Source organism: Rhamphochromis longiceps, linkage group LG9 (genome assembly GCF_057381845.1).
Source record: "Rhamphochromis longiceps isolate RC_006_pf linkage group LG9, R_longiceps_female_GT1.1, whole genome shotgun sequence".
Lineage (NCBI taxonomy): Eukaryota > Metazoa > Chordata > Actinopteri > Cichliformes > Cichlidae > Rhamphochromis > Rhamphochromis longiceps.
Genome location: NC_140565.1, coordinates 8,821,776 through 8,837,067, shown reverse-complemented (window position 1 = coordinate 8,837,067; position 15,292 = coordinate 8,821,776). Strand labels below are relative to the sequence as shown.

At 42.6% G+C, this 15,292-nt stretch overlaps 1 protein-coding gene across 2 annotated transcripts in view; it reads left to right on the top strand.

Moving 5' to 3' along the window:
• LOC146661639 (partitioning defective 3 homolog) overlaps positions 1 to 11,141 on the top strand; it is a 357,664-nt gene extending 346,523 nt beyond the window's left edge. For both annotated transcript variants that reach the window (XM_085418158.1, XM_085418157.1), the window contains exon 24: positions 7,384 to 11,141. In XM_085418158.1, coding sequence (XP_085274284.1) covers positions 7,384 to 7,813 — 430 coding nt within the window. In that variant the 3' untranslated portion in view covers positions 7,814 to 11,141. The remainder of the gene's footprint in view (positions 1 to 7,383) is intronic.
• Positions 11,142 to 15,292: the final 4,151 nt, after the last annotated feature.

Sequence of the window (15,292 nt, the reverse complement as noted above, 5' to 3'; positions counted from 1 at the left end):
CAGACTGATCTATGCATTCCCCTCATATGTGTTATCTGCTTGCATCTCATGTGGTGTGACAGTTGAGCTGGGACCTTCTCTCCCAGTGAGTTGCTTCTCTTGGGAAAGTTCATGTCTCCGGCCAAGCAGCCAAGCGAGGATGGCCTTTGATATGCATTCCTTTCATAATCTCATAGTGGCTTCGGGCTAAGAGCCACATGAGCTCAGGCTTGATGCTTGACCCTGGCTGAGGCTTTTCGGGGCTTGGTGTGTCGGCATGGCTTCTCATTAAAGAGCTAGTCTTACATCCCCAGATTAATAATCACAATGCCTTCTAATGTCAGCCACCTCTCTTATTGGAACCTCTTCATCTTTTCCTCTTCCAAAGCAGGAAGTCTGAGCAGTCAGCCATTCAGCAGAAAAGGGAACATTCCCTCACCAAAAAACACCCCAGAAGCTTCCAGAGGAAACCATGGTAGCTGGTTATCTGATGACGGCCAGGCTTAGCTCGCTGTCTGGGATGTGAGGATTGGAAGAACACTAATGAAGGCTTGTTGTTGGAGCAGGATTAGCAGTGACAGGCAACGGAGGTCGAGAGTGACTGGGAGAGGAACGAGTGTTTTAGTAGGAAGGAGAGACCACTGATTAGCCCGAAAGAGATGTACACACACACACAAGCACACGCATGAATGCAGTGAATGTCGAGATAAGGTTCTTAACTGCGGGCTGAGTGAACTGCCAGTAGCTCTTTCATCTAGCCGTGCAACTATCGCATTCCCAGCCAAAAGAATATTGTTCCAAGTTAGAAAGAAAACATTATTCCAGGTTTGTAGACAATTTATTTATACAATATAGAAAATGATTGTTGCATTACACATTAGATGCTTTTGGGTGCATGTGTGCGTGCGTGCATGTGTGGAAGCTTTCTCCTACTTCTCATAAACTCTGATTCTTCCCAGCTGTTTTAAAGAAACACACAGCGGCCACAAATGTTCCTGCGAGCCAACTTCCTGGGTTTGTTTGTTATTTTCTGTCATTCTAAATTTACCCCACTCTTTGGCATGATGTATTTTCCCATCCCCTCCCGCTGTACATGTAACTAATCTACTTTGTGATATATTTTGGCAAAGGAGTAGAGGTGATAAGAGAAGTAGATCCCTTGACGCATCAATCACTATTACATTCCTGTGGAGCAACGCAATCTCTCTGCTCTCATCTCTCCGCTTCTGACTTCCCCCTAAAACTTCTGTGCTTTTAAAACCTAAAAGGTCATTCTGGAAACGCAGGTTGCTTCCTCGTGCAACAGGCGTTCCTGTGCTTCTAAACAAGCAACTCCCTCATGAGCGGTGCTGGCTGCTCTGTGAGCCAAGCCAGGGTGTAAGTGCGTGGCGGCTCGCCCAGACGGTGAGGTCCATGTATGGAGCATGTGGTGAGGCTCTCTGCAGTCTGTCCCTACATCTGCCCCTGTACTTGTGCATACTAGCAACCAAATGGCGGAACAAGAGGATGTGTTTGTGTTGCACATGTTCGTAACAGAAATGCATGCACAAAAAAACTCACAAGCTCACAAGAGCCCACATACCCCACGTTTACAGGGCCGTGTGCTTTAGCCCTTCCCCTCCCTTTAGTCATTGTGAACCGCAAGGGCTTTCATTAGAAATGCTGAAATTCTGGGATTCTCATAACAGTTTCACTATGATGATGATAGAAAGAAAATATTTCTAGCAATGGAAAGTTATCAAGAAAGAGGCACTGTGTTTTGTAGCATTTGCTTTAAATCTGTGTGCCCATGATGGCAGCCCTGGCATAGGAACAAACTGTATAGTGTTTCTACTTGCAGTGGAATTCCCTTATTGAAATCCCCACTTCAACACTTATTTTTAAAATGTTTATTATGAAACAGAATGGTATTTCAATAAAAGAAAGAAGAAATAGAAAAAAAAAACACAACAGAAGGTCAAAAAACCCACAAAGGAAGTTGAATAAAATAGAACAGAAGTAGAAAAAAACAACTCTCACAAACACAACTGTAGTGTTTCTGGTGAGACATTAATGCACAAGTGACAAAAACATGTGAAGGATTGCACCGAGACATGTTTAAAAGGATTCATCAGTGCTATCAGAGAAAAAAATATCACATGATTCATGTAATACGTTTACTGTTAGCTTGTCAGTTCTGTAGCTGTTCTATCACGTTAATATCTCACCAAAAACACTTTCGTTGTGTTTTCTGTGTGTGTTTTGGTTTGTTTTTTGGGGGGGAGTTTGCTGAAGTTTTCCTTTGTATTTTATTTTACTTCCTTTGTAGTTTTTTTTTTTTTATTGCTGTCACCCCTTGAGTCAGCACCCAAGCCGGTGAATGCATTAACCCAAGAAGGAAGTCACCTAGGATCAAATTGATACCCTAGCTACATCGACTAAACCTCTCTGACAATTTTGAATTTTGAAAAGGAAAAACACAGCGTTTTGAAAACACTCCCAAAAACGCATACATTTCAAAACAGAGCTGCCCCGTCGCAGTGTGGACACTCGAAAATGCAGACTTTCTAATAGCGGAGGGCATTATACAGCAGTTGTTTAGATTGCTCTCAATTTTGACAGCCCTAAAAATGATTAATATCAGTTTGTACATGCTCCAGATAGCTTTTCTTCAAATTCTTTAATTCTCACTCGCTTTTGCGCATGCACAGGACTGTAACATTTTGGGTTGTTTCAATATGGACGCGCAACTCTGTGAAAACAACTGAAAACGCTAGTATGGACACCGTTTTCTTTTTTTTTTCTTTTTTTTCCTTTAAGCGAAGGACAGTGCGTTTATTTACAGTGAACACATACACCAAGTGGCTATATACAACGTGCAGGGGAAACGGATCCGGGTCGCCAGGGTCCGTGGGAAACAGGGTTGGGAGAAGGGTGTTCCACACTTTCTGTACAAAAACGTTCCCCCTCAATCATTCCTCTCCGCATCGGGTTCCAAAAACGATACTGATAGCTCAACGATCCAGCGAAGACTAGTGCAGACTCGCCATCTAAGTAATCAGCTGGGATCAGCGGCCGGTGTGGTGATGAGCAGGTGTGTGGGCCAGCAGCGGGAGCCCGCAGTGAGCATCGCCGTGGCGAGAGAGAGAGAGAGTGAGAGAGAGAGAGAGCGAGAGAGAGAGAGCAAACAAACCACAAACATATTGCCCAATAGAGGATTGACCAGCGGGGCACAGGGACCATGACAGAATGTGTATTTTTTTTTTATTTTACCGCAAGCAAAAAGTACTCCACCACAGATTTTCAAATTCTTATCCTACTTTATACTTTTCTTTGCAAATATTTCATTCATTAAACTGCAGTCATGCTTTGGGACCCTATCTGCGATGTTTAAGGGAGCTCTGAAGAAATGTTATGGTTGCAGCTTTTAGGCTTTTTGCATTTGATACATAGGGGCACAACAGTCCTATGTGAAAAGGTCAGTCCATCACAAACCATCATGTTCCCTGATGTTGTCTCCAAGACTTGAAAATATGCTGCCTGTTATTTATTTATTTATTTTTGTCCTGTGGCATTTTGGGATGATTTAAATATTAAGTACAAAAGTTGTCTAAATGGTGCTTAAAATAACATTTCACCATTTGATTTTTGTTTGATTGCAAGAGGAAAGAACAGACAGAGACTGCACAAGTAAATGCTATTTTAAATAAAGATATTAAAATACATACATACATATATATTTATAAATTCACCTGTTATGTTTATCATCCAAACTTGTTTATATTAAGTGTTTAATTACCCTTTTAAAGTCACACTGACAGCAGCAATCTAACATGATCCTAAACATTTTTCATTTAAAATTAAAATAACAAAATGCCATCAACAATCTTTTTTCTTAAATTGCTCCCTGATTTTTGTTATATGCAACTGTACCCAAGTCAGCATCTGACTACAATAAATGCTTAATTGAAAAGGGAATGCCACTATAATATATACACTCAACAAAAATATAAATGCAACACCTTTGTTACTGCTCCCATTCCCCATGGGATGGACGTAGAGACCTAAAATTCATTCCAGATACACAATATAACCATCCCCCCCAAACAGTGGTCACAAATCAGTCCAAATGTGTGGTAGTGGGCACATCTGCTATATTGAGATAATCCATCCCACCTCACAGGTGTGCCACATCAGGATGCTGATCTGACATCATGAGTAGTGCACAGGTGTACCTCAGACTGCCCACAACAAAAGGCCACCCTGGAATGTGCAGTTTTGTCTCACAGCAAAATGCCACAGATGCCACAAGCAATGAGGGAGCGTGCAATTGGCATGCTGACAGCAGGAATGTCAACCAGATCTGTCGCCCGTGCATTGAATGTTCATTTCTCAACCATAAGCCGTCTCCACAGGCGTTTCAGAGAATATGGCAGCACATCCAACCGGCCTCACAACCGCAGACCTCGTGTAACCACACCAGCCCAGGACCTCCACATCCAGCAGGTTCACCTCCAAGATCGTCTGAGACCAGCCACCCAGACAGCTGCTGGAACAATTGGTTTGCACAACCAAACAATTTCTGCACAAACTGTCAGAAACCGTCTCAGGGACGCTCAACTGCATGCCCGTCGTCCTCATCGGGGTCTTGACCTGACTCCAGCTCGTCGCCGTAACAGACTTGTGTGGGCAAATGCTCACATTCGATGGCGTCTGGCACGTTGGAGAGGTGTGCGCTTCACGGATGAATCATGGTTCACATTGTTCAGGGCAGATGGCAGCTGAGAATGTCCCAGTTCTTGCATGGCCAGCATACTCACCGGACATGTCACCCATTGAGCATGTTCGGGATGTGCTTGACCAGCGTATACGACAGCGTGTACCAGTTCCCACGAATATCCAACAACCTCGCACAGCCATTGAAGTGGAGTGGACCAACATTCCACAGGCCACAATTGACAATCTGATAGACTCCATGCGACGATGTGTTGCACTGCATGAGGCAAATGGTGGTCACACCAGATACTGACCGGTTCTGGGTCCCCAGACCCCCAATAGCGCAAAAAACTGCACATTCCAGGGTGGCCTTTTGTTGTGGGCAGTCTGAGGTACACCTGTGCACTACTGATGGTGTCAGATCAGCATCCTGATGTGGCACACCTGTGAGGTGGGATGGATTATCTCAATATAGCAGATGTGCCCACTACCACACATTTGGACTGATTTGTGACCACTGTTTGGGGGGGATGGTTATATTGTGTATCTGGAATGAATTTTAGGTCTCTACGTCCATCCCATGGGGAATGGGAGCAGTAACAAAGGTGTTGCGTTTATATTTTTGTTGAGTGTGTATATATATATATATATATATATATATATATATATATATATATAAAAACACCCAGCACGCCCCTGCGGGCGGTTTATCCTTCAAGCTCGGGTCCTCTACCAGAGGCCTGGGAGCTTGAGGGTCCTGCGCAGTATCTTAGCTGTTCCCAGGACTGCGCTCTTCTGGACAGAGATCTCCGATGTTATTCCCGGGATCTGCTGGAGCCACTCGCCTAGCTTGGGAGTCACCGCACCTAGTGCTCCGATTACCACGGGGACCACCATTACCTTCACCCTCCACATCCTCTCGAGCTCTTCTCTGAGCCCTTGGTATTTCTCCAGCTTCTCGTGTTCCTTCTTCCTGATATTGCTGTCATTCGGAACCGCTACATCGATCACTACGGCCGTCTTCTTCTGTTTGTCTACCACCACTATGTCCGGTTGGTTAGCCACCACCATTTTGTCCGTCTGTATCTGGAAGTCCCACAGGATCTTAGCTCGGTCATTCTCCACCACCCTTGGGGGCATTTCCCATTTTGACCTCGGGACTTCCAGGTTATACTCGGCACAGATGTTCCTGTACACTATGCCGGCCACTTGGTTATGGCGTTCCATGTATGCCAAGTGGCCGGCATAGTGTACAGGAACATCTGTGTATATATATATATATATATATATATATATATATATATACATATGTATATATATATATATATATATTTTTTTATTTTTATTTTTTATTTTTATTTTTTGGTGTCCCGTTTGGATTTTTAGCCATCAGAATTGTTGTCTTAAGGCCAAGAAAGATGCCTGGACACAGTTTTCAAATCTATCCGGGCTAGTGTGGACGTAGCCTCAGTTGCACTGCGTTTGAACACTCAGGGCCATCGTACATATTCCACTGCCAATATATCTGCCTATATATATTTACCATGCTTATATTCAAAAGTGCTTTCTTACCAAATGCTGGACTGACTTGGCTGGACATGTGTCACCACTTCCATCAAAACTTTAAATGGGCATATTTTTGAATGGAGTAAAATTCATCAGTTTCATCTAGTTGATTGTGCAATTAAAAACCATGGTTGTTGGGTTTTGTTTTGTTTTTTCAGTTTGTACAAATTGAGAAATGAGTCCCACTTCCCTCAATTGTAAAACCACACAGTTGTGTCTTCTGCCTGTTCCTCACAGCCTCCCTGGAATGCAGGTGTTCTGGCCTAAAAGCATACCGGGCCCCTGTCTCCCTCTGCAGTCTTGTGCCTTGTACTCAAAAGCCTTTTAAGCACACAATGGGTCAGTGAGGTGTGAATGGGATCTCTCTTAGCACCCCTGATGCAAAAGACACTGTCACAGATATTCCATCCCACGTCTGCTCTAATGGATTCTAATAGCCAAAGACCCTGCAGATTTCAATGACAGCTGTCCAGGTGAAAGGGGAGCACGTGTGGTGGGAAGCATGCATGGATGATAGCTCTTTTGTTTAAATTTTGTTTCTAACAAAAGATACGTCCATAAATCTTTGGCCGGCCTGTCAGTGCATGGGCTGACAGGCAAGTCGAAGATGAGTAGAAGCCAGATAACTCTCTGAGGCCTACCATTATTCTGTCTGGTCTGTAAGTGCACCCATCTGCATCCCCAATACCAAGTTAAATGGATGAAAGCCGGCATTTTCTCAGCGAGGTTTTAACATTTATGTTTGTTTACAATGTGGAAATAATAGTCCTGCACGCGTTTCATGCTTCCGATATTTATTTCCTGCCTCTTTCATGTCTCGTTTCTTTTTTCTTTTATGTTACTGGATTCAGTCTAATCACGCAGGAGCCTAAAACAGACCCCTCTGCACCATTGATGTTGCTTTCAGTATTTTAAGTGAATGCCACGTCCTGCTTTTAGCTCTCACACAAATGTGAAAATGATCCCGTTCTCCGCTGAAGTGCAGTTCCTTTTGAATTCCCCTTGAATACTGCTGACCCAGGGGGCTTTTTTTTTAAACAGAATCAAATAAAATCCACCTCTGTTCGCTTTAGATTTAATTGCTGCTTAAGGTGACTGAGAAAACAGTGCAATTGACCCTCCTACCTGTTTCTGTGTGTTTAGGCAACCTCGCAAGAACAACAGTGCGGCGTCCCAGGACTCGTGGGATAAGATGTACGTGCCAGCAGAGGGATTTCAGCCATCCAAGGAAAATCCTCGCTACTCCGGGGGCCAGGGGTCACGTAACGGCTACCTGGGAACACCCAGTATTAACGCCCGCGTCTTCCTCGAGACCCAGGAGTTGCTGAGGCAGGAGGAAAGGCGTCGAGAGCAGGAGGCCAGCAAAACCAGGCCGCCTCCTGCACAGGAAACCCCCAGCGGCATCACCTTTGACCAGAACAGAGACAGCACTCAAGCCACTGGCTCTGCCATAGCTCGGGCCCTCTCAAAACCCAAGGGGCCCTACAGACAGGACGTGCCCCCATCACCGTCCCAAATCGCCAAGCTCAGCAGGCATCAGAGTTCAGTGAAGGGAAGGCTGTTTTATTCCTGAGAGGGTGAAAATAGAAGAATATGGATGTCTTTAAGGAGATGAGGACTGATCCTAACAAGCATTTACAGGGAAAAAAAAACAAAAACAAGATTTGTGGGATTTTTTTAAAATAAAAATATGAAATATAAAGATTTTTATAGGACTGCTGTAAAAAATGTTTATATTTAAAGAAAGATTTTTTTCTTAATTAAGAACCGTGATCCTTTTTAAGCTGTTTTATAGTCCAGCATTGTGATCATTCATACCTTGTATGTTTATCCTTTAAGTGCCTTTAACGTCATTTGATTGTTTGGTGTTTTTGACTCGTGATCTGCTGTTTTGACCCATCTAACACACCCGTAAAAAGCTGCCATCACAACAGAGCACTGTTTGAGGGGATCTCAGCAGCGCTGCACCTAAACAGTCGTAACCTAATGGGCAAGTCTCAGTCCAGACATGCTTTTTCTACCACGCATCTGCTAGACCTCAGTCGATACCACGCTTGTGTGAATGAGGCTTATTTTTTATGTTCATGGCGACTTTAACTGTGTGTGTGTGTGTGTGTGTGTGTGTGTGTGTGTGTGTGTGTGTGTGTGTGTGTGTATTTGAGAGAGAGAAGGTGACAGAGTGCTGGCAGGAGCTGACATGTAGTGGGAGAGTGTGGAGGTTAAAAAGCTTGTGTGAACTGTGGAGTCAGAGCTTGGGTTTTGGGCATGAGCACCCATCCCCCTCACTTCAGGGAAATGTCCCTTTTGGTTTCAGATACAGGACTTACTCAAAGTCTGTATCCTCTTTCCAACCCCCTCTTGTATTCAGTATGATAATCCTAAATTCTCTCTTCCCTTCTGCTGGCTGCTTTATCAGTCCCCCCTCCCCCCCTCTCTCACATTGTCGCCATCAATATACAGCACTCTCAGTGGAGGAAAACGGCTTTAGATCTTCTTTATTTCTGCTCCGCTCCACCCACTCAGGGAATCCAGCAGTACAAATGGGGTCAGGTCTGGGTTATTAATTAATGTACGTCATTAAAAATAAATGCACACCTTCGTTTGTGTTTGTTCTCACGTACGGTGAGGAGATAAAAAATGGCAACCTTGGCGGCGTGCCGCTTGGCCCCTGGCCTCGCCTGGACTGATTTGGCCGTAACCGAAGCCTGCTGGCCTTTAGGTGTCTGAGCTGTTCTTCGCTGAATATTTCATCAGGGCAGCTACATGGGAAACTGCATCAGCTCTGCTGTGGGTGGCCTTGGTGTAGTGCTGCATATCCATGGGGCAGATACAATGGAGCTGATTTTGTTTACCTTCATGATTATTTCCATTATTTCCAAACAAGAATTCACTCTTCTGGAGTTGAGGACCTGATTTGCTATGTGAGGCCAATTTTTTTTTCTTAAGGAGAAAAGTGCAGATTACATTTGAGTTACAGTTTAGATTTAGATCAGGTTCGGAAAAATGACTTGGATATATGTTTATATGCACTAAAAAAAACAGGTTATGCTTTCAACTTGAAACTGAGGTGTAAATGTGATCAGGCTGGTGATCAGACTTCTCCTTTGCTACATTACACAACGGTCTTTTGTAACTGTTGTGGTATTACAATATGCTGTTTCATGGTGAATGTGCTCAACAAGCAGATCTCCAGCATTGTCATATGACACATGTAGACCTCTGGTGGTTTCTTTGTGTCAACTTCAGTCACGCTTGGATGGATTTATTTTGAACACCAAGGATGTATCTAACAAGCGAACTCCTTGATTCTCAACTCTGAGATCAGGCACATGTAATAAGAAACCCAGCGAGACATCTGCATGACCAAGAAGTCTGTTAAAAGCTAGCTTGACAAATCAGGTCTCTCTAATTCCATGTTCCAGCCATAGACAAATCAGCCTACCACAGACAGCAGGCCGAAGCTTTGTTGCTTAAAAAAAAATGCATTCGATATAATACACTGACTGGAGTTCTCACAGAATGAATTGCACTTTTCTCTTTTGTCCCCTTTGTGATCATTCAAATGAATTTGCTTCGCTAAACCTCTGTTATTTCCTGAGCCCCGGGTTAAGCGCCGAGTCTGGGATTATACTTCTTTGGGAACACACACACGGACAGCTGCGGCCACCACCGAGGCCTTGTTCTTCCTATAACGCTGCTTTCTGGTCCGTACAGAGTTCTCTCGGAGGACACTGCAGTGCGCTGGCAGCACATACAGCAGATCTCTCCACCCTGGCCTACTTAAGTACGCTGAAAATATAACAGCATAAGACTAGAATTAGGATTAAGATAAAACTCCAGGCTACAGTTTCACAGTCGCTGGTGAGATTATCGATTACGGTCCTCACAAGCAGCAAAAAAAAAAGTATCCTCACACATGCAAGGATATTGAAAGGAGAGCATGAGTAAGCTTGTTTTGCTACCAATTTTTGCATCGTGCTTGTATGTAGGTGGCCATGTGGTTAAGTGTCTGTGAATGCTGCCAGTAAATAGATTCTCCAATATGTCTCTGAATATGTCTTGGCAGCCATATGAACCACTCTGCTGCCGAGTGGGAGAAGAGCAGAGGAGTAGGAGGGAGAGAAGATGGGAGGCCTGACCTTGCAGATGATTCAGTCAATGGAGTAATCACAACTATTCCTCTGAGTCCGCACTACAAACGAGAGGTTACTGACGAGGCGGCGCTCACTTTTGCTGTCTCTTCTTCTTATTCTCCACATTTATCTCCTCCTTCTGTCTGTCAGTTTGCATCTTTTTTTTTTTTTTTTTTTGCCTGGGCAGAATTGTTGGATCTGGTTGTGTAGATGAAAGTGGTGGTTGCTGTTGTTGTTGGTGGTGGTGTGTGTGTGTTTGCATGGGCGTGCATGTGTTTATGTAAAGGAACTTTGACACAGCAGCTGTTTTAACCAACGTGTCCGTGTTTCATGTCTCATGAACTGTAGAGGCGCCCGTGATATCTAATGATTTTATTCCCCATCTCTCCTATGCAAATTAGATGATATCCCATAATGCACATTTATTATTTGTGTTGTGTAATTAATGTTTGTTCTCCATCTCTGTGACATATGGATATTTTTTTCCCCCATAAAGCTATTATTTCGGGAGATTTTTTTAAAGTCCTGGGATAAATGAGAAAGATATTGCCATATTTTCATTGTGTTTTTACAGCCTTCCTTTATTGTGTTTTATTATCCACAACATGGTACTATGGTAGTGAAAAAAAAGAAAAAAAAATATTAATATGTAAGCACTGTGCAATTTTCCTTTATACAACAGTGTGTCATTAAGAAATGTTTCTGCTGTTCTCTGTACATATGATATGAACCATTTTTTCAGCGAATAAATTGAGGGTAGTTTCAGTCCTTGTAACAGTAATTTCCCTTGATTGCTTTGCTTTAACATTCACAAATTGTTCCTCTCCTTGATAACGCCAGCTAAGGGAAGTAATGAATAACTTATTCTTGCTGCTGCCATACCGGATATGTATTCAGGATTCAAGAATTCAAAATGAAACATTGTTGAACTTATGATAATTATCGGTTATGAAAGTAAAATTGGCTGTTCTCTTTCAGAGGTACGCACATGCATTTTAACTAGGAACGTTCACTTTACTCGTCATCTGGTTGCCATATCATTTCTCACTCTTTCAACATGAAGGCAAGAGAGACCTGAGTAAAGGCTGAACTTTCTAAACAGTTGCTCTTATCACTTTTTGACTGCTGAAACAAGTGGAACGTTTATGGTCTAACTGCAGCTATAAACTGGCGCTAGCTGAAAATGTGGTTCCCACATTTGTTAAAGTGGCAACAAATTCAAAGGTACAAAAAAAGCCCCACACTCGCACATTCTCTTTGTTTTTCATCTCTTTACACTCCAGCCTAGAGCCGGCTTTCCTTCTAACAACATCCTGTGATGACGCTGATGGTGATAAAGACAATAGTTAAGTTTATGATGTTGAACTCCGGGGAAAAGGAAGGTTTTAGAAAGTGCAGGTTCTGGCCCTGCATTACAGAACTCCTGCCAAATCTGCCTCATCCTGAGGAAGGGAAAGGCTTTTGATAGAATCCGTCTGCTCAGAGAGGAAACATAGTATAGAGCACATGCACCAGGGGTAGAGACATCCACTACTCCGTATAGCACCTTGGGGTGCAGCAGTAAAATTAAGGTGAAGAGTGAGTGGAGTAAATTTGTCCAGCCTGTGAGAGGACAGAGGGTGACTTTAACCCTGAATAATACCTCGAGGGGAAATTTAAAAGCACCTCTGAAGTAACTCTTCTCTGAACATCCCTGCTGAGCCACAGTCCGTTGCTTTTTATATTGCCTTTGATTGAGGGTCAATAGAGCAAATGGGGAGGAAAGAGACTGCATTTGGTCATGTTCCAGCTCTGTTTCAGCTTTCACCTTTCCCAAAATTCAAAGAGCTTTAATAGAAATACATATCAATGCTTTTGTAGAGTATCACAAGACAAGTTTTTTTTTCTTTAACATTTTTTTGTGGCCAGTCTAAAACATTTCCTTCACATCTGAGTACAGCTGAGTACAGCTTTAAAAGTCTAGTTTAAGATAATGTAAAGTCTAACTTTGTTGAAATTCAGTTTTTTTAGTAGTGATGTGTTTACAGTGCTATCCTAAATCTTGAGCCACATCTCATTTTTTTAAATATTTCATGTCCAAAGAGCCTTTTTCTTTAGACATGAGGTTTTTTTCACTCATTTTCAGTCCTGACCTTTTACTTGACCATTTTCAGACTGTTTTGTTTGAGCTGCACACTTTAAAAAATCTGAGGAAACTCAACAAGTGAAGGAGTGGCAGGACTAAAAAGTATCCACAGCAGGTGAACATTATCTGTTCATTCATCATTCTTTTGTTTTTAATTAATTTATTATTTTTAAATATGAGGAAAGATCTGAAACAGGACCTGAGAGATGACTTCATTCAGTTGATCCATCTACTGAACAAATGAGCCTAAGCAGCATCAGAAATGGTCTTAATGGGAGTTGTTAAGAAGTCATTCTTAAGAAAGGGAAACGGGGAGAAAAGGCAAATTACACAAGACCTGGTCTAAAACTCAGTGGCAACAGTCTTATGACATCTTTTGGATTTTTGGTTTAATATGTGCAGAGAAGACCATGAAAGAAGTGCGTGTCTAAAGCCATCTGTAAAACACAATGGAAGCTCTGTCGTGATTTAGAGCTGTATTTCAGCCAGTGCTGTTGGGGATCTTGTCAAAATTGATGGAATTATGAACGCTGAAAAGTACCAACAGATTTTGATTCACCATGAAATACCATCTGGAAAGCATCTGATTGGCAAAAGCTTTGTTTTTAGCATGACAATAATACCAAACACTGCCAATGAAGTAAAAGCATACCCAGATTAAAAAAAACATGCATTGGAAAACTATTGGTCATGCATTGGCCTCCCCAGAGCCTGGACATGAACATTATTAAAGCAGTGTGCGATCATTTTGAAGAATTTTGAGAATGAAACAAAAGGTAGAAATCTCCAAAGAAGAGCTTTGGATGTTCTTCAAGATGCCTGAAGAAATATTCCTAAAAATCATATACGTGCTCTATTTTTGTCCAACAATCAAATGTTTCTGTGTGTGTGTGCAAGCACTTGAGGACAGTATGGCAGACAAAAACTTCATCGCTACAACATTCCAGACATAAATCCAGTTGACACATCCATAAAGGTAATCTAAAGCCATCAAAAGACAATCCGTTTCATCCCAGTGTGATACAAAACACAGCATATAACCTACTTTGCTGTATCAGCTTGCACCCTTAACACTTTGAAGCCTGGGGGAACAGTAAAGCTGTCCTTGGCTCTCGTCTGCCTGATCATTACTCACGCTGAAAAAGCTCGGCTGAGACTTTAATATCACCCCTTTTGCATCTCCCCCATCAGATTACTTCATAATGAAAACCTTCAGCGATTTCCAATGATCAACAGCAGACGCTGTCATTCGGCCAGTTTGATTTCATTACTCCACTTTGTCCTCGTGACCCCTGCAGGCCAGACCAGTAGACCCCTGTGCTGGCAAGTGCGAGCATGTTGATATGAGAAGCAGATGGGGTTTGTGTGAACTGCCAGTAGATAAAAATGCTTGTGTCAAGCGACTGGAAGGGTAGGGGTCTTTTCAGCCTGGTGATAGTGGAGTCAGAGTCACCTGTTTTGGGTTGAAGAACCTGCTTCTCCATTCGAGCCATGATCTGCTGCACCGCTGGGATTTCAAAAGCGGAAGTCCACTCTGTAGCAGGAAAACTCACGGCCATAAATCTCAGCAGATGCACAAGAAAAAGCAGTTGTGGGGGGTTGACACAAATGCACACATGCACACACCTACCAAGAGGTTCTTCCCTAAAGGTTTGGGCAACATCTGGCGATTGCATGTTTCTGATGAGCAGATTGTATCTGTAATGGAGGCAGAGGAGGGAGGAATGCTAACGTTTGTTCGTATGTGTGTGTGTGTGCGGCCGAGACAGAGGAAGACTCAACCTAAGAGCAGGCTTACTGAAAAGATGACCAAATGAAGAACAGAGAAACAGAACAGATATCGTGTTTACCAGAACAGGCCTTGCCTCCCGCTTGGTGGGAGAAATTATGGTCTCAACCGGAATCCATGCACTTTGTGCTGCCAGATATTATGTGAAACTGGTGGAGAATCTTTGAGGCCTGCAGGCTCAATTTGTAGAATTTTAAAAGCAGCTAACACGGATGCTGTTGAACTCCTAACATAGATCTGAAAGGCTTTAAACAAGATGCGGTTGTCCTTCTGCCAATCTTTCACACATCTTAATAATACTTAAGACCTTCTTTTCTTAATAGACAGTCATCAGACTACTTTAGAGGATTAACTCATGTATTAAGAACAATTATGTCAGAATTACTTCTTATTTTTCAAATTCGATCCACGGTTCTGTGACAGAGAAACCTGTCTTGGCTTGTGTTGAGATAGTTTTAGTTTAATGGGTTATATGAATATGTACAGATAGGTGAATTTAAAATATTAAACTGATGCTACATCATTGCATTATAAACTAGAAATGACACTAATACACCAGAAGAAAAAAGAAAGTTGTTTTTTCTTTCTTTTTTCAAGAACATTGCTTCAGTACAGGAAATGTTCCTTATACCTCTTATGTAATGTTTTCTGATGTTGATATTAAATGATCACAAATGCAACAACAACTGACTGATCATAAAAAAATTGGCCCGTTATGAGTTTGCTTTTTTTTTTTTGCTTTAAAAAAAAAAAAAAAAAAAATATATATATATATATATATAAATAAAAAAAAAACACCCAGCACGCCCCTGCGGGCGGTTTATCCTTCAAGCTCGGGTCCTCTACCAGAGGCCTGGGAGCTTGAGGGTCCTGCGCAGTATCTTAGCTGTTCCCAGGACTGCGCTCTTCTGGACAGAGATCTCCGATGTTGTTCCCGGGATCTGCTGGAGCCACTCGCCTAGCTTGGGAGTCACCGCACCTAGTGCTCCGATTACCACGGGGACC